General features: G+C 44.8%; 1 protein-coding gene across 3 annotated transcripts in view; it reads left to right on the top strand.

The window, feature by feature from the left end:
* Positions 1-26,284, top strand: part of SATB2 (SATB homeobox 2) — a 444,828-nt gene that overhangs the window by 302,718 nt on the left and 115,826 nt on the right. For all 3 annotated transcript variants that reach the window (XM_069615807.1, XM_069615806.1, XM_069615805.1), the window contains one exon: positions 21,299-21,496. In XM_069615807.1, the coding sequence (XP_069471908.1) occupies positions 21,299-21,496 (198 nt within the window). The remainder of the gene's footprint in view (positions 1-21,298; positions 21,497-26,284) is intronic.

The following is a 26,284-nucleotide window of genomic DNA, read 5'->3' as shown; positions in this document are numbered from 1 at the left end:
TTATACTTTGCTGTTTCGGTCGCTCCACATTGACACCCCACTTGAGAGTAAAGCCTTCCCTCGGTCAAAGTTATGACCAAAGGGGAATGAGGTAGATCTCAAACTGAGCCTGTTTCTGATTGGGATTACTCTTGTTTTGTGAAAGGGTGAGGACTGAGTAGGCGTTTGAGCTCCTACTCATCTTTGAACTCCTGTGAGGCAGAAGTAATTTCTTCACAATGACTCTCCGTGATATGCTGCTTTCATGTACCTGACAGATCTGTGCACTTGACATGCGATAGTAAGAGTGGAGCAGACAGTCAATATTTGCGCAAATGGCGCTTTATCAAATTAGTAACCCAGGATCCATTCAGGTTCCTGGCTTTACACACAGCTACAACTCACATTAAGGATTCAAAAACCCTAACAGTTTTTTAAGTCTTAGAACCCATATTCAAAGCATTAGAAGTTGAAAAAAAACACATTATTTTACTATGCCTTATACTAAGGACAGTAAATACTCAGAGAAAGCCAAAGCAATGGTTGCAGGTGCAGCGTGGTGTCAAGCCATCCATGATGTTGTGTTGCAGTCTGGGTTTTCCGAAGCCTGTGTTCTCGGGCCTGCCTTTCGCACTGCACCGAGACATTGTTCACAGACCCACTCCCCCACCGGCCCCTGCTCTTATGCGGGGGACACCCAACAACTCCTCGTCTCTCCTGCACCCACATCCCCCATCTTGCTGGTCTTTTGTAGGGGACACTCACGCAACTCCCCCCCCTCCCTCCCCGAGTCCTGCTGGATCCCTCCACCGACATCCCTCAACCCACCGCCTGCATCCTGACTGAGACCCCTCACCCTGCCCCTCCATGCATCTCGCTTCACCCGGCCGGTACTCCCAGTTTCCTATATGTATGCGTAAATGACGCATTTGGTGCTTCCCTACAAGCCGCGGTTAGAAAAAAGCACCCTGTCAGGAAGTATCTTTCTTTTTTTTTTTTTAACATCTTTGAAATATTTATTTAAAAAAGATCACATCATAACAACATATGAACAAAAACACAAACAAAATACAAACATCATGCAATCACAGCAAATCAACATTAACTATATACATCAGAAACACCCCCCTCTCCCCCTGGAGTCACAATACAAGCAATACAACAAATCTAATACAGTAACAGAAATTTGCCCCAGATCTTATTAAATAATGCATCTTTCTTTTCTCTCCGATACAGCACTCTCTCCATATCTGCTAAAGAATCCATCTCAGCAATCCATTCCTCAATAGTAACAGGGGTAGACGTTTTCCAATGTCTCAAAATTAGCTTCTTCCCCACCATTGCCCCACGAAAGATCCATTTCTTCTGAGAAGTAGTCAGGTCGTCCAACAAATCCCCACTACCCAGCACCATGGTCTTAAAATCCATATGAACCTTCATCTTTCATTCTAAATGGCCATTCCGCTCCCAAAGCAGAATGCAGATAACTGCTTTACTGGAGTAGGCAGACCTGGATTCCTGCTGGTTAGGACTTGCAGTCGTTTTTTGATTAATTCCTGCAAGAATATTTTGGAGTCGTTGGATACGTTTGGCTTGGACCAGGGAAGCATGTGATATTTCCACAGTGCCCAGAAGCTGCGGGCGTGGGGCAGTTCTAAGCACTATAGCAATAGGACATGCTTACTATTATCAGTTGCAGTCACTGCCCTGAAGTAAAAGCTACCAGCGAGCACAGGTGCGGGAGAGAGAGAGAATTCTCGGTTTTATACATATTTTAAAAATCCTGCCGTAAACACATCTCTCCATCTCAATTAGCGTGCAAATTCCAGCTAATATTAGGCTCATGAAAATGTTTCTGCTCCGTGGGTTGGCTTTTATTTGGGAAAATCACAGGACCAGCTGATACATTCATAAGCTAATTATTACGGCAGCTGGGTGCACATGGAACAGTGCGGCTGGGGCCCCGGAGGAGCATGCATTCGTGCAGGCCTGCTGCGGTGCTGGGGGAGGGAGGGGGCGCGCTGCTGAAATAGAGACCCCATAATCATATCAGGCGGTGGAAGTTTTGCGAGGTGGCAAGGATTACTGGCGCTCGGGCAGCCGAAGGAAGATGCCTGGGGTGGAGGCCGTGGTGGGGGGTAAAGGCACAGGCTTGTTGTGTACAGTTACGAGTTCCTCTTTGTTCCGCACGGATGCACTTGTGTAATCTTGGGCGAATCGCTTTATCTATGCGCGCCTTCATTTCACCGCAGCACATTGGGACTGGGTTCAAACCCGCGTTACCGACTAATGTATTTGCCTGCCATCTGTCTGTCCTGCTGGCAATGTGCCAGATAGTCTGCCAGCACTAGACATATAGAACTATGGTGCCCAAGTTCCTACCTGTACATCTACTTCTAATTCTAAAATCCACCTACTATTTGTGACTGTCTTTAAATGTAGCACCCACCTGTGTTACCTTCTGCCCATTTGCTGATCAATTTTTATAAAGTAGGTGTATTTCTCTGTTTCAAGCAACGTATGTGTCTCTGTCTCTTTCTATGTGTTCATCTGTCTATCTGATGGCCTATCTGCCTCTTAACCTGCCCCCCTTTGCCTGTCTATGTGCATTTGTTAGGCGCTTATACAACAAGTGAATTGTGTTTCAAAGCGCCCATGGGGCAACAGGGAGGGAACATGGGATTCTAAACAATGTATACACTGGTGGATAAAGACTGACCTACTAGGCCTTGTGAGCAATCAGAGCGTGCAAGTGCAAAGAGAAGAGGGAAGGAGGGAGTGGGGGTAAGTGCTGGAGTGCCTGTGCTCGTGGATGAGCAGCAGATGTAAGTGCTCAGTGTAGTAAATGCTAGGGAGCGTTGAGCTGCAATTAGCAGGTAAGTGCAGGCCTACAGTGACGTAGGCCAGTGGGTGCCAAGGCAAGTGCTGTGTGTGGGCAGAGGCTGAGGCAATCGGGTGTGGGAGGCCAGGGCCCCAATGGACACATCAGGGCCCTGGTCACCAATGACAGCGACTGTGAAGTTAGCAGGGGAGGGAAGAAGGGAGGGAGGAGGTGAGAAGGAAAGTCTTGAGGGGCTTTCGGAAATTGAGGAAGTCCTGCTCAAGATGAAGAGGGAGGGAAGGCTGTTCCATAAGAGGGAGCCTGCTGAGGAAAGAGATCGGCCTCCGGCCCTCTGTTTAGCAAAACACTTTCCCACTAGACCTCTTAGTGCCTCTTGTACCAACTCTCTGTGTGTAGAGTATTTAGTAAGAGCAGGTTGCAGATAGCGTGGTCGCTGTCCCCAGACAGCCTTATGGATGATGCAGAGGGATTTGGATTTAACCCGTGCAGCAACCGGGAGCCAGTGAAGAGTTTTTAGGGCAGGAGAGATGCGGTCTGTAGGCTTGAGGCCAAGGATACGTCTTGCTGCTATATTCTGGATTAACTGGAGGGGTCGTAGAGAGGAAGAGGGTAGATTCAAGGGAACGCTACTGCAATAGTCAAGCCTAGAGAGAACCAGGTCTCGGATAACATTGAGTTTCAGAGGGAAAGTGAGAAAAGGGAGAATTCCTTTGAGAATGAATAGTTGAAAGTTGGACTTCTTGGCAATGTCCTGAGTATGAGGGAGGAAGGAGAGGGAGGAGTCGAAGATGCCTTCAAGGATTCTGGCTTCAGATGAAGGAGAAGGGGGGGGAGCCCATAGAGGATGGCCAGAGTGAGGGAATGATCTCAGTCTTGCTGGCATTGAGGAAGAGATCACTGGAAGTGCACCAGGACTGGATGGCAGATAGGCAGTCCTGGATGATGGAGCAAGTAAGAGGGTCAGCGGGGAGTTTGAAGAAATGTTGTGTGTAATCTGCGTAGCACTGGAAGTTAGCAGAGAAGGTGGAAATGAGGGGTGCCCGTTATCTGATTGATAACTGTTGTCAACAGGAAGGAAAAGTAAAGGGGAGAACATTGAAACAAAAGTTAAAGGTGGAAGTGAGCGTATGGCCCTTAAGTAACGTGCATGCAATGGATGGGATTACAGAGTAATTCTGAGTCCAAATAACCGAACCAACTCAGGAAGATGGTAAAGATATTGTTTTATTAACAATTATCTAAAACAGGGAGTTTACAACAATCATCCACTGACGTTCGCTCAGGCTCTCAATGATTTCTGCACAAACATAGATTTATACTAAAAATATGTCAGAGGTGACGTGATACTACATGGCAAATAATGAAAAACATATGAGTGATTGTAATTGGTTCAAGGGGAACATCTAAATACACTTTCTATTAGAGCTAGGATTGTAATTGGCTGCCAGGTGGACAATGTATGCCTACCTCTAAAACATGTCATCATAAAAATCATTAAGTACACAGTTTTCAATTGGTCATCAAACTAAATGGACCTTTGTTATGTGGCCCTTTATAATTGATTGGCATGCTTGTGCCATGTCTGGAACATTCGGTTCACTTAGCAGCACGTAAGCCCAGACCCAGGTGCAAGGACCTGGACTTGACTCAACCTCCCCGCCCAATTAGCCCATCATCTCTCATCACCCATGCCTTCTGCCATGAAGATTGTCTTTGAACTTGGCCTTGCAAAGTATCATTGTCTCTGGGCATATATGGGAGTGCAGGCACTCACTATCGTTGTTCTAGGACTCCAAGTTCAACTCTATTTTCATCCTTCGCTCACGTGATAAGAGACCACGATTTGGTCCATTTTGCAGGTTTTTAAATGTCTTAAATGAATAAAACTTGGCACTCTCTGTGTTCTTTCTTTGCACCTTAACAAGAGATGATTCTTCCCTTGCATGTTCACTCCTTTCAAAAATAGATAACGGACCTTGGCAGCTTCAGTTTTGATACCAGGCCAGTCAGCCTCACCATGCAACTCCACCATTTTCAGATTATTCTTGATGCGACACAATTCTCGCCTTTTCTCTTCATGGGTCCTGGCTTACTAAAATTAATGACACTGATGTCAAGCTCCTATACATTGGAGGCTTCGCCTGCATTCTATTCACTATGTATAGCCAGCTTCTATGATAACTTAATCTACCTTGCATTTCAGCATCTGTACAAATATTGAACAGTTGATTCTCTGCAACACTTTGTGCGCCTGCAATCTTCTTTTCGCATTTGAAAGTTTACTCGGTTCTTAACTTCGTCATTAGCTTCTGTAGGATCCATGCATTCTCTTTAGCCAACATCTCGGGACGTCGCACATTTCTCTTGCGACGTCACTAGCTCCTCTCTTTGCAATTTTTTTCATATTCCTTCTGCGAGTTCCTCCCTCAGATTGTCATCTCTTTGGGGATACACCCAATAGGGCTGTCTCAATGGATATATTCTTTAGAGTATATGCTGCGCTATTGGCACAACTGCTGGTGTCAAACATGCCACAACCTCTGCTTTCCAACATATAGGAGGTAGGTGGGCGGGACTTCCTGCAAATGCATGCAGCTGCTCCTTTACAGAGGATTTGTTTTTGTAAAATATACTGGATGGATAAGTTGTTATAAATAAACACAAATTGAAAAAAAAAGATCAGCCATAGGACAGAAAATTAGAAAAGTAAAAAGGAGTTAGGGAGAATGATTCTTGTGTTACATTCTCATACAATACTTGTCATCAACAATCGTAATATAATCTGTCAGGCTTTGATTCACCAATACATACAGGAACTGATGTGAGCTGGCACTGACCTCCTCAGCTCCCCAACACTCACCGAGACATGATAAGGTGTGTCAGAATGATCAACAGGCTGGGACTGACTTGGCTGGCCAGGACAGGAGTGAGTGTCTCACTTCAACCGCAAGGCTTACAGACAGGAAGGGCTGGGACGGAAGCTGCGCTGTGGAACACCAATGAGGCTGAGGAGAGATAAGCAACCATTAGTACATGGGCCTTCCTATTATCCTTCAGGGTGCACCCCGCTACACCAAGGAACGCAGGCCCCTGACAGACCCCAGATTTACCAAGGTGGACAGTCCAGCAAAATAACTGCACTTGTTATGGAACACTGAGTGTGCAGTCAAGGACTGGCATTAGATCAGATGGACGTGGCTGAAGGCAGAAGCAGAAACAGGAAACAGACAAAACAGGAGTGGCTGGAGTATTTCACTCGAATCATGGCTGGCCAACAAACTACCTTGATGAATGGTGTTGCGCGACAAAGGGCGTGGGCAAGCTGCTGCCTAGGGAGTTGAGATACCCCTTCTTATTGATACCCGGCATTGATAGTTGGGCTCACGGGCTCACGCAAAAGAGCACCGAGACGCGTGGAGCCAGCGTTCTGCAAAAAGACCCGTCCTTATTCCGGTTATCATCTGACTTGCAATACTACTCCCTTTGACACAATATCAACCCTTTTGTCCCTGGCAAATGACCTCTGTGGAGTTCCTTTTTCCTTCCCCTATTGCCGATAGATCTAAAGAGATGCAAACTGCACCTGTGCACATATCCCACTATCTGGTGTTAGGCACAAACTGTCCTGCCTATGCGCAAGGGTTTTGTGACCTGCCTGGCTTGGTTCAAGCTTCTGTATGCTTTTAGTGGCTTCATAATCGCAGCATTGGAAGTTAATTTGTATGCATGATTGCCTGAAAAAAGTAGCTCGAATTGGGGCTCGGTTCGAATCTCACCTGCTCCAAAGAATCTCCTTGAATTGTCTTTTTTTTTAAAATGTCATCTTATGTTGTTGGTTTTGTTCTCTCATCCAACAGTAAGTAATTGGAAATAACAAAGACAGGCTATGTGGCGTCTAACCGTACGTTACGGTAGCAATTAGCCTGGTAACTTGGTGGCCACAGTGAGCTTCTGAATGATTGGGATCTGCACTGGCAGAGGCACAGTGTAGACTGGAACTCCTTCATGACCAATGCTGTGCTTTCCCTTCCCACCAACAGAGTCACTTTTTTAATGTACTGCTACACTTTAAAAAGTGCAATTCTTTATTGACATGTGTGCAATGTTTCTGCGCTCCTTTGAATTCTGGGTTGCTGTGCGGGGAGAGTGAACTTGGGGTGTGTTTTCATGTTCTATATAGTGTGTTTCCCTCTACAACCTATGAACTGCCAATGTACAAGGTTGATAAGTGCCTTTTGACTCAGCGCCACTCATTATGGCATTGGTAGTGAAGTAGGATGCCTCATTAATTGGCATTCATCGGGCTTTAAAATGTCTTTCATATGAATATTCTAGAATTAAACCATCCACGTTATGTTATGCGTTTGATAAAGCGCCCTGAAACAACTGAAGTGCCCTCCCGTCATGGAACCACCCGAGAGAGAGCCTGAAAACCAGAATTCAAAGATGGTGCACTAAAGTGTGAACATAGTTTCCATTGCTATCCTAATCTGAAAAACCATCTTCAGACCATCTCGGAATTAGTTCCAAAGATGAGCAGCATTCCTTACAGTATTGTGGTCTCTTTTTCTCTTGTATCGTTACTCTCTGAAGGAGTTCCACTGGAGTTTGAGGAGTCCAGACGAGACATCACCAAAGCTGGAGTGATCTGAACTGTTTTGGGAAAATTAAGTTAAGGAGATATTTTCCCTAAGCATGCAGCATCAAAAAGTTCCTTTTTAACTGTGGCACAGTTTTGGGGTTCCATTGTTTGGACCTGCGTCCAAAAGAACTCTGAGGTTTTTCACCGCGGGGGTCATCCAAGGGTTTGAGCAAAGTTGGGTGGTCTACATGTTTAATGGCAATAAGTCAACGGGGGGTCCCACCAACATGATTTCTGTCTTTGTGGGGTTCCTCTTTAGATGGGTTGTCAGCACCTGATCCTGAATTCCAAAAGGGAGTCAGAGAAGAAATGAGCACCCTCTTATTAGCTAACAATATGAAGATTAAGTGAGTGTTGTCTGCATAGACAAACCCGTGAATTTAATGAGCTTTAAGAGGGGGCTGATATAGTTAAGAAAAAGTAAGAGGGACAATGCAGATTCTTGTAAAACTCCTTAATCTACTAGCATTGAGCATGATGAAAAAGTTGGAGGAGACCATATGTCTATTAGGGGACATGGACGATTTAATCTAGGCCCAAACCACTCCTACACAGCCTATTTCTTTAAGGTGATTTATCAAGATCTCATGTGCCATGGGATCAAAGGCGGCTGAGAGGTTGAGCAGCACAAGAGCACCTGTGCCCCCAGCCTAGTCACAGTCCCAAGTCGTTCATGATTAAGGTAATCCCATAAGGAATTAAGCTGAAATATCAGGGCAGGGCCATCATGGAACCGCCAACATTACATAACCACTTAGATCTAGCAATTTGGCGTATGCTTAACCTTTTTCAGCCTCCCTCCTGATAGGCACCATGCCATGCGTGGTGAGTCAGTATGTGCATGTCTGTTGTCTAAGAGCATGGGGTCTTTCTTGCATTCAATTGCGGGTGCCCAGCTGTTAAGGAGTCACGTGTTAACCTTCTGCAAAGTACCGGGTACTTGAGGTCTAGTGCCCTCTTGCCTTTTGCATCTTTGCAATGGGCCACTCTGCCTACTGGGTATGTCAGGCCAGTTGAGTCCGATTGTCATGCTAACATGCCAATGGCTGGTTTTTTTTGCATTGACTGGAGGAAGCTCTCCCACACTCACGATAACCTCACCCATGATGTGGACCCTCGACCCAAGGTCCATTTACATCAGATTTATTGTGCTCTCGGCCAGGTGTACATTTAATAAATAGACCCCGAGGAGGGGGGCATTACCGGTAGGGTAATGCTCCTGGGGCGAGCATTATAAAGCCGAGTGAAGCGAGGACTTTAACGTAGCCCTGGGGCCAATACCCGACCGGTATGCTGTACAGTAAAGGGTACACAGTGGTATGGTGCAATCTTTTTGACTTTTCACTGTTCTTTGAAGCTAGATGGCATGCCTCCCTGGCCATCTTGCCAACCAATACAGTATGAAACCGTTTTGAGCTACAGTACATTATGATAGAAGATAGAGCATCACTAATACAGATGTTGCCTCTTTGTGCTTTAGATATGCATTGCCATACTGTCTATATTGTAGAATTGCAATGACTATTGACAGCAGTGTGATGTTTTAGTTTTGCAGCTGACTATGGGAAACACACTATCCCTGCCGACTGTAGGTGTGCATGCACAACTCATTCGGATCATTAATGACCTTACTCTGCAATTGTGGTCAGAGAGTACATTTTGTAGACTGAATAGTAGATGTGTAGCCTTTCTCTTTACTGTATAGTGGTTTCATGGATGAGGGGCATTGGGCCGGTGGACAGGGCTCTGACTGCTCCCTTCTCTGCTTTCAGCTTTGGGAGCTATTTAAATAGCCTTTGGCATGACACATATTTTTCTTACCACAACTTGCATCAGCCCTAACCCGAAGTGTCAATGCGAATGGACCATGGAAGTTGTCATCAAAAATTTGGAAAAGCATCAGGTAGCAGACCTCTGCACCAATTACTCCTGTTAGTGAGGGCATGTCCTGCCCCCAGGAAATCATTTTGACCACAGACTGCCCACTGGACCTCTGATGTTTATTCATGTCACATAATGTGACCGTACTTGATTTGCAATCTGCTTGCAAGCAGCACTCCTACTGATGAGTGTGTAGAGGAGGTCCAAATCATGATCTGCACTCCAACCGTCCATTTTGAAGTACCAGAAACGTTCACGCCGAAGTATGTGACGTATGATGAACAAATAAACCAGAAAAGAGCCGCAGTGGGGCTCTGTCCAGTACCTATCCGAAGAACAGCACCTATTAAAGTACCGACACCAAAGAAAACATGGATAATAAGGTATCCATTGAGAAAACCTTATCAACAAATGAAACGAAATGAAGATCGTCTGAGTACAGTCCCTGAAGAAACCAAAAAGGTCTTAATGGAAGATGAATGATGATGTGACAAGAACCCGGACTGACTCACATATAGACGATATGATGACCTGAGAATGACGTAAAGAGACGAAACGCCATGGACATGGGACATTGTGAACCTAAAGTGAAAGGACGATGTCAAATGTAAGAAGCATATGCAACTAGCATGATGAAGATATTCGACCAGTTTACGCATGTACATATGCTTGGAACCACAAGAAAGTTTTGTGTGGCTTGCTATGCTTAGTAGCAAGATAGTTTGTGGCAAGCGCAACCTATACATATCTACCTCAAAAGGAGCATGTTATATAAGTATACTTCCACTATGCACAAGAAACAAAATCAACCAAAGGTTATTAAAGGCCACACGATGACAGCTTCATATTTAACAAATCAAGAATAAAAGCCAGACACGAAACTCAGCAGACACAAATCGTGCCAAAAAGCCAAACTCGTATCAGCTAAAACAGATGAACAGTAGCTACAATTAATGAAGCAAGAAACAGAATATCCTGCTCAGAAAGGTCAAGATAAGAAACCGAAGACAGGTGGTAGGCAAAATGAAAATCAAATACACGAATTACATGGAGAAAAAGCTGATCTCACGGTGTCTGAATCATGTGACCAGCCAAGCGAGAAGAAGTGATACTTTCACACCTACGCATGGCGGAGTGCCATGCAAAGATATCAGAACTTTTCCAGACAGAGATGCAGTCTCGAGGCCAACCACACTGAAATAATTGACAGATGACCAATAAAGTGATGATTGATTGTAACAATAATTGGAGGAAGGCCGGTGTAGCTGCTGGACAACCTGCACCTGGCCGACCATTCTGCATGCTGCTAGGCAAAGTGGAAAAGTATGAGTGGAGTTGGTGCCAGCCCAATTCTAATGGACCAAGTAATCTAGGGTCCTATAGTTAGTAAAACCAATGGTACGTCGTACTTTTAGTGACGTCTACAGTAGCCATTTTTGAAGGAAGGGCTTAGATGCCCCACCTGACAGTGTTTACCCAATCCCCTTACTCCGTTACCATATACAGATATAGTACCTATATTAAAATTACCTTCCGAGAACCAATAGAATTGCATGCCAACCTTTAAGCGTTACACATCAGTGACGACAAATTTTTAGTATAAATGATGTGTTTCTTATGAAGTTCGTTGGAGTTGTGAAGCGAGAAGGAAGATCACGCATCCGCTGATATTCATGAAACTCTCCGTTTTTTGTACTTGTCATTAAATGGATTCTCTTTGTCAAACCGTTGAGTTGTCATTATTGATTTGATGCTTGAGTATTTATCTGCATCCCCATCCATCTCACGTGTGCTGCTATTCCATCTTAAAGGGCCATTGGGCCCAGTCCTATGGGCCGGCTAGGGTCCTGGTGCACAAGTGATACCCTTATTCTGCAACAATATGTGTTGTAGACAGAAAAACAGGTATGTGGACTTTCTCTTTAATGTATAGTGGTTTCAGTGGCAAGGGAGCATATGGTACAGGGAGCAGAACTTTGGCCTTTCTTTACCATGTTTTAAGTTGGGGTAGGAGTTTGTGTAACATGTGTGTTGCCAAATGTGTTTAACTATAATTCCCATCATCCCTAACCAGCATAGGCAACGGAGAGAGATTATGGGAGTTGCAGTTCAAACCACCCAGAGAGCCTCATGTATCTAGTTAATTTGGCATGACCTGTTTTGATTGTTTGTATGTTTGGCTGCCATTACTAATGATCAGAGACAGCGATGTACAGAAAATGTTTTTCTTTATTTCCAAATATTTTTCCAAAAAGAATACATACATACACATAGAATGAATAAATGAGCCTGCACATAACAGGGTAATGTTGAAACGTTAGTTGTGTGATGTTTTGAGCAAAGGCAAGTTTTGGCTTAAGGTGGATGAGAGAAGCGCTTCCCAGACTAAGCGGGGGCTATATGAGAGTAGAGATGCTGACACAGGTGACTGTGGGTGTTCACATGTCCATTCATAGCATCAGAACATCTGCAAGAATTTTTTATCTTGTCCTTGATGTGCTGGGCATGATCCCTGTGAACCTTGATTGGACAAAGGACAGAATATTATGGTCCTCGCATTAAGAGGCAGGAATGACTTGTCTGACCCATCGACATGGGCTTTTTCATACTATTCTCGACACTGCTCAAATGTGACCAATGTTTGAGCCGAAAGCAGATCATCTTGTTGGGTGAATCTTTGTATATGCTAACAATGACCTGCTCATCCTCAACACTAATGGCCCATCATATCAGCCAAACATTTTAAGTTTGATTCTGTTGCTTGATTCACAAGGGAACATATCTCCATATAGGTTAGTAATGCACAACATAATTCATGGTTATTAACTCCAAGTGATAAAATCAAGATAAAGACAAATCTCTTATCAAAAGTAATCTGTCAACATATATATTACTGTCAGCATAATGATATAAAGTGCTAAAAGTTCTTAATATATACTCAATATTTAAGTTGTGTAAAGATAATTTTCTATAGATTATATGCAGAATGTGCCAGTACAATTGAACCTCTATATATCAAATAAGACCAGAACTGATCAGCCCTAATAGAACTCAAAGCATGTGCAAATGTCCTGCATTACAATTCATAATCTTGGATGAGAATAGGGCAAGACTTAAGCAAATCGTGTACTGTTTCCTCAGATTTGGATACCCTGTGCAGGCTCCAGTTCTCACTAGAGAAGGCAGACACTTAACTCTTAATTGCAATTCTTTGCTCTGTATGACCTTTACATAATTCATTGTCTAGTGCTTAAATGCTTGCTTAACATATTCTGATTTTTTAATTTAGCTAGATGGGTGATGTTGTGTGACAAATGCCATTTGTACGCCGCTCTGCATAGTACCTTCTTGTTTATCCGATAGTTATTTCCCAAGTTGGGCGACCAATTTATTTCCCCCTGAAATTCATTACAGGAATTAACCAAATCATTTAGCACTTTGGAAGTCTTAATGGTTTCATTATTCAATATTAAACCAATGTCCCCCAATATTATATTTCTATCTGCAGTCATCAGCTTTACTAAACAAAGGCTACGTTTTACTTTATAATTGATTCGCAGTGAAGGCAGCCCCAATTCCAATCTTATGGCCTCAACATGGATGCCCAATATTCTAGGCATAGGTTCCACTCCAATGCATTCAACCAACTTATTTCTTTTTCATTGTATGATTCTAGGGCATAGGTTATACTAGAAACTACACAAGTTGTGCAGAGTTTTAACAAACCCCCTGGTGAGTTTCAACCAGCTGTGTAAAACTATTAAGTAAAATTATATTCATGGATATCAATGTATTACAAAGCTTCGCCCTGGTGTATTCTCTCAGAGGTTTAGTGCAACTACGTGAACACAACAGAATCCCTAGAGAAATAAAGCTGTATACTTGATGTAGAGTATGACCTTGAATACATTTTCCATATCAAATGGCTGACTTTTGATTTATTTTGTCTCCAACACAGATGATTTGAATCTTGGTCAAGTTAAGAATAAGACTGTTATTATAATAAGAGCTTTTGGAGGATTTGTCATACACCCAGAAATGCTGTTTTTTCAGAGCTTCATTGTCTGCCAAAACAATAATACTGAGAGAATGGAAGAGTGTTAATTTCCCTTTAGCTTCTGTATGGATTGAAGATCTCCATAAAATGTCATTAATAGAGAGAGTTATTTTTTGCAAGTTAAAGGAAAATGATCTTCGGGAAGACATCTGGGGGAGGTTTCTGGACTTGGTGTAACTGGCTTTTGATGATTAATTCCTGGCCTTTTTGTGTTATATTGTGAAGTGTTAGGGTAGCTGGGTGATTTCAAATTTTTAATTGTTCTGTTGATTTCTTATTTATTCAATAAACATGTGAATACATTAGTAATGATAATAATAATAATGGTTTTGGAATAATTGATCAAGACATCCAAAGTTATTTGCAGGCCTATGCGGGTCTTGCCCAGTACCACAATATCATCAGACCAACCCAGCTATTTCAGATGCTTATGGTTAACTGCTGGTAGATAATTATTAACATCTTTGACCTGGCTATCCAAGTCAGAAATATATAGGTGGAAAAACAGGGGCGTCAGCACGCACACCTGTGTCAAGACATTGGTGGTTCTGATAGCTTCAGATATTTATTTTCCTTATTCAAGCAAATCTTGGCATGCGTGCCACCATATAATTGTCAAACAAAACATAGTAAATGGTTTGGCATGCCCCATAACTGAAGCTTCGTCCATAGACAACCTCTGTTTACTGTATCGAAGGCTGCTTAATAGTCCACAAACGCCACATACAGCCTGTTTCCAGTCTTCCTCTTTACATTGCCCATTAAAAATGTTAACATCAAGATACTGTGAAGAGTTTCATACCCAGCACTAAAGCCTGTTTGTTGTGGAGTATGTGCTACTCTTCCACCCACACAAGAATCTCACGTAATATGAGATTACTATAAATGTTCCTAATAACATCTTGCAAGGAGCCACCTTGTAGCAGAAGCATTGACAGTGTACCAGAAGGCTGTATCCTGCATGTATCGGTTATAAATTGGGGCCAAAAATGTGGCAAAAAGGATTAGTGTGTTGTCCATTGAGTATGGTAAAAAAGTGTGTCGCTCTCAAGCACAGTATGTAGAGAGGACAAACACAGAAAATAAGCATTGAAAACGTGGCAGGAAATCAAAGTCACTATAGCAAAATGAGCATTAAAGAGCTTGCCAGGTTTGGTTTGGTAGAGTGAGTGTTTGATGGAGAGAGCCAGGATTGGATTGGTAGATCCTGGAGAAGATTGAAAGAGCAGGGATGGGATTAGTAGAGACCAGTTTGGAAGGTGAGAGTAAGATTTATTTTGAAAGGACAAGGCTAAGACAGGATTGGATTGGAGGGGGGTCAGGTCTTAATGTGTAGTGCTTGGTTTGGATGGGCAGGGTCAGGTTTTGATTTGTGGAGACAGAACCTTGGTATTGATGGGTAGCACCAGGGCTGCAAGGGTCGACTCAGGGTTTGATGACTAGAGATAGATACGTTTGGGTCTATAGGTTGAGGTTTGGATGCTTAGAGCAGGGCTTGGATGTTCAGAGCTGTGGTGTCAGGTTTCGGTGCATAATGAAAGGTTGGGATTGGCAAATCCAGATAGAGGCACGTGGCCATTGGTTAATCAAGATCAAAATGGGTACAGGCACATTTGGATTAGAAGTATTGGCTATAGAATAAAAAGATTATAATATATCATCAGAGATATCAAGAGCGGATGTATTTTGGAAGCATTATTGGGTGGTGAATACTCATCGGTACCTCATTGGTGATCGATGGAGAGGTGGATTTCTAATGACATTTATTTAGGCACAGTCTTATCCCTGTACTGATGCGCATCATTGTAACCCCAATGTGTAAGCATTTCCACAGATTCCATGATTTGATTGAATTACATGGCAGTCAGGTCTCAAGGAGAGGGAACGATTTGGACGTGCCCATTTTGACCAAACTGTTTAATCGCCCTGCCTGTGATATACCAGTAATCTTCTCTTTTCACATCCATCCATGCAACCATCCATCCATCTAGCCATGGCTCGGTCCATCTGTTGCGCTATCCAATGATCAGAACTCAAGAGCACACAACCCACACAACAGTGATGAATTCTCCACTGGCTCTCGGTTGCTGCAAGGATCAAATTCAAATCCCTCTGCATCATCCATAAGGTTGTGTGGGTCCGATGACCAGGCTATCTACAACAGGCTCTCACTAAATAGACTCCCTCCAGATCTTTATGTTCTTCTGGCACCAACTCTGCGTGTCAAATGATTCCCTAAACAGCAAGCTGGTGGCCGATCTCTTTCCTCGGCTGGCTCCCTCCTATGGAACAGCCTCCCCCCTCCACTTCGTCTTGAACCAGATCCCCTCAAATTCCGGAAGCTCCTCAAGACTTTCCTTTTCACCTCCTCCTTCCCCTCTCCCTTCTTTGCTAAACCCCAAAGTCGGTTAGATTGGTGACCAGGCCCCTTAAGTGTCCACCTGGGCCCTTGCCTGCGACCCTCAAACGCCTTCAGCCCGCCCACTCCCAGCACTTGCCTTGGGCGCCCACTAGCCTGTCCTATCGCAGCTTGCACTTATTTATTGGCAGTGACCACTCTTACCAAGTGATCTCTGCCAGGCACTTAACAGTTGCTTGCAACTTACTCCCTAGCACTTCCCTCTGTGTTGCTCCTAGCATTAACCGCCTCATCCCTCTCTCTCTCTCTGCACTTGCACATTCTGAATTCTCACAAGGCCTAGTAGGACCGCCTTTCTCTTTCATTGTTATATTTGTCTTTCATGCCCATGTTCCCTCCCTGTTGCCCTGTGGGCGCTTTGAAACACAATTTACTTGATGTGCAAGCGCTTTACAAATGCACAATAAATAAATAAATAAATTGATAAGTGCGGAAATGCACTACCTTTATTGTTCTTCATGCAGAAATGTTCCTGCTTCTAGATACATTGCGCCTCTCACGCAATAACATCCCGAACCATAAAACGAGCCACCTAGTTGTAGCTCTACTCTTATTGCATCATCATATTGCCACACCTTAAGTTGAGGACTACTCCATAGTGTATCCTCCACTCAAGCAGAACATCTGAAATGCACTCAAGATTATCCAAAAATGGGAGCATTTACTCTAATCCAGGCTGGTAAAATTGTTCATTGTGGCAATAAGACTCGAGGCGGCGGGCCAATACCGCCCCAAGTAATGCCCCTAGGGCCGGAGTTACAGGCTCGAGCATAGCAAGGGCCTTAACGAAGCCCCGGGGGCATTACCGTGGGCGGTATTGGCCCACCGCCGAGGGTTTTATAGCCATTAGTACCCTGGCCCGTTAGACCGGGGTACTAATGGCATTTTTTTCTGTTTTGAAACGCTGCTGGGTTTCGAAACAGAAAAAATAAAAACAAATGAAAAGTGACAAAAATGCCCACAGGGAAAGGGAAAACGTAGTTCCTTTTCCCTTTCCATGGCGGCCATCTGGAGCGGACGTGCTGGAAACAGAAGTGTTTCCGGTGCGTTTGCTACCAAGAATAGAAGAAAAAAGAAGGTAAGTGGGGTTGGGAGGGCGAGGAGGGGATAGTTTGCGGGGGAGGGGGGCTGAGGAAAAAAAACATACCCAAGTCCCCGGCGGGGGACAAAGGCAGCCTCCAGCCATGAGAAGGTTCGGAGCAGGATTGCCCCGTTTCAAACCTCCTCATTGGCTAAGGGGCTGCCACGCCCCTCGTCAGGAACAGAGTACCCGGCATGCGCGGGACGCAGTGGCGTACACGGCAATACTGTGTGGTATGGCTCCGAAAAGAGCCAATTCACACGTTGTATTCCCGGTGCGCATCGCGTGCCGGGTACTAATGTGTGTTAATGCACATGCTGTGGCGATGTCTTTGCATCCTGGGTACCAGCTTCTTTCTCAGTCTTTTTTTCCTTTCAACAAAGATAAAATGAATACAAAATCTGCCAAGTGATAGTAATTATGTGACACACTGTTACCATGTGTTCAGAGATAACACTGATTTATGGAAAGTCACTTGGCACTGAAAAAGTACTCTTTCGCCGTGAATTAGGCCCATTTAGCGTGGTACAAAGAGTAGTTTTTCAGTGCTGCAAAAATACACTTTGCACTGTTCTGTAAATCAGAGAGTTTGTTGGCAGTGCAAAGTCACTTTGCACTAGTGCAAAGCCACTTTGCATCGCATTACAAATTCCATAAATCAGGCCCTCTGTGTGTGCTGTGTATTATACACACAGACACACCTGCTTGTATGTGTTGTATACACAGGTTTTGTTTATTTTACATGTATAGTGTACTCGACTGCTACCACAGGGATTACTTAGACTTCAAATATTAACAGAATATGTCATTGTGTCCTGGCCTGGAAGAGCACGAACCAATAGCTTTTTTAACAGATAGTGCAGTCTGTCTTTTGTTTTTATTTTCCATCAGACCACACGTGTCATTTTTGGGCTCCCGGGGAAGGAGGAAATGTTAAACCTTCCTGCTTTGAACATTGGACCTTATTGAAATGGCTGAAAAGGGGGAGTCGGGCTGGGGTATTAGACATCCGAGCCCGTTTCTGCCCGGAGATGGTTTACTTTTCATTTCAAGAAATTATTTCCTTTGTGGAAAGGGAACCCCTTGAGAATGTATGTTCAAGCCAGGAGGGTCCATGGAAACCGAAACACGAACATTATGAAGGTGGAAGAGGATAGCACTGTGGACGAGGATGATAGTCGCCCGTGGCACGAGCTATGGCGTCGTCGAAGTAGTCATTTGTAATTCCAAGTAAACAATTAGGTTATCCTCATTTACATTTTTTTCTCCACCCGCTGCAGCACAAGAAAGGAGCAGGTCTTTGCAACTGTGGCCCCTCACTTGTAAAAACAAGGCAGTGTTGTGTTACAAATTAGTTTATAAATCCCCCGGCGGCCTCACAGTTCAGTGCCCGCAGCTGCTGCAGCTGGGCCTAGGCGGTTGCGCGCGCCTCCCCTCTGCTGCAGCCGGCAGTCTGAAGGAGAGCGCGCAATGATCGGGTTATTAGCAGCGTAGGCCGCGAGCCGCACAATGCCAACAGCTGTTGTTGCCTTCTTGGCTGCTGCAGCGGAGATAATCAAATCAGGCCTCGTTTAAAAAGAAAATATACGTTTATTTATCATTTATTTCTTTTCGCGAGGCAAAGTAGTGCTGATATTGACCGTTTGCATAGCACACGGAATGCACAGCCTTTTGGTATGTACTATTGTCAGTGATATATTTTGTATCACCTTTGCAGAATTATAGGATTAAAAGATCAGTGAGCCTTGCAGTGCGATTGCGGATTATTTGGCAGCAGGCGCTGAACCTGCTGAGCTATCTTACACACTGGATACATGCAATTAAAGCTAGGATGTGCAAGGGCATTTTTGCATTGGGACTGATTGTTAGTCATACCTGTGAGGTCATTGTGGGCCTGTTTCAGGTTGGAGTCCTACAGGAAGCCCAACTTGGGGAACCACTTTTGAGGGACGAATAAAGAGGTGCACTAGAGTCTTTGCAATGTGTCTTATGAAGGATGTTAATTGGGGGTGACAACAAGGAACCCAAAACATGTTTTCCCCAGGCTGTTGTTATGTGCCAGTTGGATGATGTTTTGTGTCTTAGTAAGGCCAGCGCCACAAGGACGCTTTAGTAGCATGTGGGCACTTTACATTTATCATACACTAAACTATGCCAATTGGTTCCCCATAGATCTCTCACTTTCCCTGAACAAGGGGGAAGAGGTGCAATAATGGGAAATAAGTGCCTGGGTGGGTCAAGGAATTACAGGTGGAATAATGCACTCATTCCTTAGTCTAAGCGTGAAAGCCTACTGTTGGTGGCTGCCCTGCGCTCTAGACCTGACATTAATCTCACGCCACTTGCTAAGGACTAGCCTGAGGTCAGTTCTCTCCGATCAGCTTCCGTCCCATCTACCAGGCTGCATGAAGCACATTTGCATTCTGAACCCGCTTCATAGAGTCCATACTTTCCATGGCACAATGGCGTGTGCTTGTGTATTTACACTTGCCTCCGTGTGTGTTTTAACAGACAAGGCTAGGTTCTAGAGCAGGCAGGAAATCGACTGACTGGATGGTCCTGGCAAGCCATGTCTCCCCTCCCATCGCATTCGCTGTGTCTATTAATACAAAGGGTAAAGCTGGAGACCATCAGGGATTGGTGTAGAGCTGACCATGCCGCCCTCCCATCAGGTGCCATGCGAAAGCGGTACACCACATTGTATTGGTGTGGTAAGAACAGATAGGAAATAAGCAGCCCTAATGGTCCTGGCTGTCCATATCTTCCCATCAAACGTCATACTGTATTGCACACATGAAAGCTTGTATTAATAGTACCTGTGTTTGGGGTTAAAGTTGCAGGTTCAGCATCTCCCTCCCGGTGCTTCCTTGCGCTCACGAAGCCAGAGACAGATCCTGCAGCAAAATTAGCAGATTTCTCAATCATGAAACGTTCATGGACCCCCCTAAGAATTGTAAATGTGACCACAGCCCAGTGTTCAATGGATTCCTTACGGTGTGGTCACCCAAACAGCTTAAAATCAGGCCTGGGCACCTGGAGATAATCCTGGTCATCTTAGTCTAGAAGAATGCTGCACACTGACCCTTACACCCGATGGGAGGGTGAACTTCCTTTAACCCTGAGCACCTGGAGTTAAGCCTGGTCACCTTAGTCTAGAAGGTTGCGACACACTGGTCCCAGCCTCTAACGGAGGGTGACCTTCCTTAAATCCTGGGGACCTGGAGTTTAGTCTGGTCACCTTAGTCTAGAAGAGTGTTGCACACTGACCCTCAGACCGAAGGGAGGGTGCCATCCTTTAACCCTAGGCACCTGGAGTAAAGTCTGATCACCTTAGTCTAGAAGAGTGCTGCACACTGACCCTCAGACCCGAAGGGAGGGTGCCATCCTGGACACTTGGAGTTAAGCCTGGTCACCTTAGGTCAGAGTAATGCCACATACTGACCCCTAAGACAAAAGGGATGGGTGCCCTTCTTTGAATCCTAATGTCGCGTTCTTCCCAGAAGCCTCATTGACCTTGAGAAAGTTAGGCGGGCGCACCTTCTCACTCACTGCAACTCTGGGCTCCCGGGGAAGTGCATCCATTGGTCGATCAGGAATAGAGGCAGGGAACCGAGAAGGCCTGCCTCCAAACACGGGAGAACCTGCATTGTTGCATCCCCTCCGGCCTGCACTCCCATCCCAAGCCCCAAGTCACAGGCAATCTCTATTTCTTTTCACTGTCCCACCATTATTCCCTCCCTTTCCGTCTTCTGCCTTCCCCTTGCCTTTAGTGTATCCCCTCCCCCGGCAGCGCTTTAAATATCAGCATTCAGAGCTATGCAAGAAGCCTACATGCATGCATGGACATTTCACTGAAGAGAGCGAAGGCACGCTAGCACTACCTCTCATTATTGCACCCTGAGATCGAACACCACGGTGTGGCCTGCACTGGAAAAGAAGAAAGCCCTGGTCTTCTGAGCACTTCCTTGGCGACAGCTCATGCTGGGTGGGACAATAAACATATTGAACAAGCATTCGAGAACCTATGCAAGTGTTCAAGTGTTGGGGCGGGAGGGAACATTCAATGGTATTTCTTCCATGTGGATTTGACTCCTATCACAGAAACTAACACGTGCCTCTGGGTGTTTTTGTCACTGTGACTTTGTCTATTGATCTGTCCATCCCTGAGCTAACTTCCCTCCCAATAGAAACATGCAATTTGTCTCAATTAGCGTCCATTTTTGCTGCTCAGTTTTCAATTATAGAATCACTCATTGGAGATTTGCAGAGGCAGAAATGCAACTGATTGGTGGATGATGCAACGTTTAAATGTGCCTTTGCGGCAATGCTTTCTCCTTCCAGGTCAGCGGCACTTGAGAACTTGCAGAATGTTAACAATTTCACCCCATGTCTTGCAGGGCTGGCTGTGCGAGTTACTACGCTGGAAGGAGAACCCTAGCCCAGAGAACCGCACCCTATGGGAAAACCTGTGCACCATTCGGCGCTTCTTGGGCCTGCCTCAGCACAAGCGGGATGTCATCTATGAGGAAGAGTCGCGGCACCACCACAGCGAACGCATGCAGCATGTCATCCAGCTGACGCCAGAGCCGGTACAGGTATGTGAGCCCGAAGCAATGTGGACCTTGCCGCAAGCCAGGGGCGTTGCTAGGGGGGGGGCTAAGGGGGCTATAGCCCCTGATCTTTTGGTTGTAGCCCCGGATAGAATCTCAGGAGCTACAGCCAAAAGACTAGCTAGCCCCCAGTCCCAACAGTTCCGACATCAGCTTAGCCCCGGGTCTTTTCCAGACCTAGCAACTCCCCTGCCGCAAGCTCAAAAGAAGGGAGTTGCCCTCTGACACGTGACGTTCCTTACGGCACCGGCTCGCCATCCAATCCCTGTGGGCCAGAACGGGACATCATTGCTCTTTTCTCCCTCCTCTCCACAATGCCCCCTTGGGCTGGGCCGAGCGTGCAACGTCATTGAGCTGACCGGGCTGAAGCCCCCTCTGCTGCCCCCCCTATCAAACTCGCCCACCACTGGAAATGTTAGCTGAGGGGCTGGGCTTCCCTGCCCTGTAACAGTTCAAAGGATCAGGAACATGCTTCTGGGTGCACCCCCCTTGAGACACACAGGCTGCTTGCCTGTCCCTGCAGCCAGTGCCCTAATGAACTCGACAACACGTTTCTTTTGTCATCAGCAGCATAGCCTTTTTTATGCATGATGGTGAATTTCCAACCGAAAGACCACCAGTCACCTTGCAAATCTGTGGCTGTTCAAGCGAGCAACACAATAAAGCACCCTTTGAAAATGTTAGTAAAATAGGTACAGGTAGGATCCTAGTTTGTGCGCTTGGGTCAATCCAATTACTGATGGAAGCCAGCTGCAGATTCACAGTCACTGGGTGTACCCGTAAACTCCTTAGTAGAACTGGGTATGCACAAACGAAAGAGTGCATAGGTTGAACAACCTATGCATTAAAACATTTGCTAAATCATCTTGGCTTTTGAACTTTGAACTTTTGAAACTTAATTCTGTTTCAGCCAAGCGCATAATCCAGTCACTCTCTCGTTTGTGCATACCCTTTGAAAATGTGTTAATTCCCATAACGTCTAATAGCTTCATATGCTAAAAAGTAACGTTTTCTTTGATGCCCTTAGTTGAATTTTCTTAAAATCATACATAACAACATGCTGGAGGTTTGAGACGAATCTCCAAACCTAAGTGAGTTCATCACACAGCTTATTTTATTGTGTGTCATGTAAAGTGCTGAAAATAAAGTAGGTAAATATATATTTTGAATTTGCATCTTATAATTTTCCATTCAGGATGTGGAATATAAAGGAACACTGATATTATTGTGGCTCAACATGCTGCTATAAGGATTTACATGTTGTAATTGTGCTTTACTATGTAATTTGTGTATTTTGTAAGTAAACTCTATAGGACAGTATCATTGTAGATCTTGACACCCAAAACTTAAATATGTGTTCCAAGTAAATACAGGAAGAAGGTGGCAGTGCCCAAATTTCTGAGTGGGTTAAAATACCAACTTCGCTGTTTAGTGTAAGTGTGTGACCCCCCAGTAAATAATGTAAGCTCACTGTGACTTCAACTGCAAAAATGTGGGTGCTTATAAGTGATTACGTTTACACCCTTACAAAAGGACAGTTCTAATAAGTGTAGGGACAAATTGATGTAGCCTGGTGATCCTCTGCTAGTGGCTCCAATACTGTCATAAAGAATTGCATTATTGCTGCACTGGCCCTCCCCCAGTCTCACATCACTTGATTTGACAGGCAGACATAGTCTCACCAGCGAGTCAGTGCACCAGAGATTCTAGTGTGAAAACAAACTGAAAATATCGAGGCTGAGTACCCCAAAACGAAATACATCGAACACGGGTTACAACGGAACATACAAAGATCTTTTATTTTATACTGAACAATTTCAAAGGACAAAAGTAACGGATAGCTATCGGCCCTCAGTACAACACAACGAACTCCAGCGTGGTTCGGTGTGCTCAGTGAGTGGGACTGTACATTAGAATAGTCGCACTTTTATACATTTGCGAACATGATGTCCAACCCTACTGCGGGTTAATATTCCTCTAATACATTACTGATCTAGGGTTCATGCCGAGTTCACACATCTATATGCGTAGGGTTTGCCTTTAATACATTTGCCAACAAGTCTACACAGGAACAGTGTATTTTAGGATTTCTCATAAAGGTCTTCTCAAACATTAATACAATGTAGTTAAACAAGTGTTCTCAGTTCAGTATTTGGATACATTGTTCTTAACATATGCTTGCGGATTAGTTTCATTGGCACGAGTAATCCTTTACACACGGGTCAGCGAAGGACAAGGTCTCAGTTCACGACCCTAACAAGTGACCTGCAGGCAAGTTACATATTAATTGCACACAGAGGTCAAGACGGCCATGTTGTATTTCGGAATGACATCGTCCACCATTTTAACTCACAGGGTGACTTTACAGAGAGAACCTAAAATGGCGGATTACATTGATTCTAAGGTCAGGACCTTGTAACACAGATTTCTTCGCAAGTGGCTTATAAGCAGCTTGGAGTAGGCCAATATACATATATTCATTACAATAGGAGGCACGATATAATTTCCCATTTGACAAACCCTCCTTTTGGCCTATGCCAAGTGCTAAACTACTTCAGATCTCCTTGCAAACAACTCCATGCATCATCGTCCATGCACCCTGAATCGCTGTCAGAAATATCTATTGCCATCAGATTATTCGCTAAAATTTCTTTTAACACATATTCCTTGGAGTTTTTGTCTGGGGTATACACTTTATGTCCTATTATACCTATCGCTTGGGCGCAACATCCCCCTAGCATCGAACATATACTAGGTAGACACTGGATACAACACTAAAGGAACAACAAAATTCCCAAAATAATCAGTAAGACTGAAAGTAACTTCCAACCGCAAGATCGCAAGAAGTCCCAGAACCAAGCGCTAAAATCCCAGTTTCCCTCGGGAACATGCACTTCTGAACTAAGGACGTGCAGATTCTGTATTGCCTTGAAGATAGTTGGGGAGGAATCTGGCATGAAAACACAGCAACTCAACCCCACTAATTTACATACTCCACCACGTTCGGCCAGAATGACATCTAATGCCATCTGGTTCTGGAGCGCTACTAGTCTTATCGCTTTCTGTTCTAATGTCATATTATAGAGTATGTCTGTGGTCCGGTTGATGGTTCCCTCCAGTACTCTCGCGAGGCTTCTGATATCCTCGGAATTCGCTATCTCCCCCCAAAATGGCACAAATTATTTTGCTACATCTCCCAAGACCTGTGCTGGAGTGTCACCATTCTCGTCCTGCCGTGGACGAGCCTTTGAAACCTCTACAGTACTAGCTATGAACAAATAACAGGTTCCCTGCCAATCCCTGGATAACCATGGAAATGCTACATTACCGCAAACAAAGTAGACAGGTTCGCCTACATACAAAGGTCTGTCTTCCCCAGTCAATTTGGCAACGTTGGCACAACCTTTAAAATCTCCCATTGACTGAGTAGCATTCCTCTGTATGCAGAAAGAAACTGAATCGGGGCTATGGTTAACAGTGTAAGAAGGAGGCATGGCATCCTTATTGCCTATCGGAGCCATCTTGAAGGAAATCAAAGATTGAAAGGGACGAGACAGTCTATCAGAAGTCTTAATAGAAGCAACGTTGAGCTTACTCCTATTTGCGAAAAGCGAGCATCCCCGGGGAGTCAGAACACGTTTCTCAAAATTATTCAAATTAGTGCCATCAAAGTTCCCCCGAGATGCTATCGTTCCATCGGCCAAAGAACAGTGCTCTAAGAGAAGCATAACAAGCAGTTGTCAAAGGTAAAGGATGAATATACCAACCTAACCCCTTATCCCCATGTTGCAGTAAATGTGAACAGACCCAACAGTTGGACCTATTAAAAATGGCATGCGTAGCATTCATGATAAGTAACAGAGTATTGTTATGGTACCTTTGTCTATGCTGGGAGTTCCTAGGGGACAGAGTATGCAAATGTACGAAGGGAGTAGGAACAGTGGGTACATTTTCAGTCGGTAACAAGGACTCTAAAGGATGAGTTTCCTCGATGTACCATAAGCCTAAGACAGTGACTATTATAAAACCAAATATTATAAAAACACAGCAATAGGTTTTCGGGGCCCAAGTGCTTTGTCCATTATCCCGCCTGGTCACATGATCATTTACAAGTCCCATACGAGTGGTAGCAGTGGCAGGCATTGTAGTCTTCAAACGACAAACCCCAATCTTATTAGCTGGCGACCTCCCAGCCGCGCAAAAACAAGCCCCCGATGATCCTTTCCTTCTCCGAATGCACAGCCGAACCGTGCCGTAAATCTGTCTTCTTGGATGCAGATTGTACCTTGCTTTTCCCGGTACTGATTGATCTGGAAACAATGTGTCGTCACTTCCCGTTGGAAGCAACATATCAAGAGCAAGTGAAGATGCAGAATTCGAAACAACAGTTTCCGGAAGCAAAACTTTTGGAGAGTGTGGAGGCAGAATGACAGGTTTCCCAAGCCTCACGGGCTCAGAAAGATTCTCTGATGCACTCTCAGCGCTATTTACTGCTTTGGGACCGTTGGTTGCAGCGTTAGCGAGGGGTTCTGTTTCTTCTGTATCGTGTGGCACTGGGTGAGGAAGTCTCATGATATGCGTCACGTGGATCCAATTCTTTCTGCCTGAGACACGCACCGCTGTTTGTGTGACCAACAGGACCTGGAATGGGCCCAGCCAACAAGGTAACGAGGTGCAAGGCAGGAAGAACGCTCAAATGCCTTGATGAGCACCCAGTCCCCAGGCCGTATGCTGTGGCCCGGGCCCTCGTATCGCACAGGTAAAGCCTCTCGC

This window comes from Ambystoma mexicanum, chromosome 9 (genome assembly GCF_040938575.1).
Source record: "Ambystoma mexicanum isolate Mex_15411 chromosome 9, UKY_AmexF1_1, whole genome shotgun sequence".
In the NCBI taxonomy this organism is placed as follows: domain Eukaryota; kingdom Metazoa; phylum Chordata; class Amphibia; order Caudata; family Ambystomatidae; genus Ambystoma; species Ambystoma mexicanum.
This window is presented reverse-complemented; position numbering and strand designations above follow the sequence as displayed.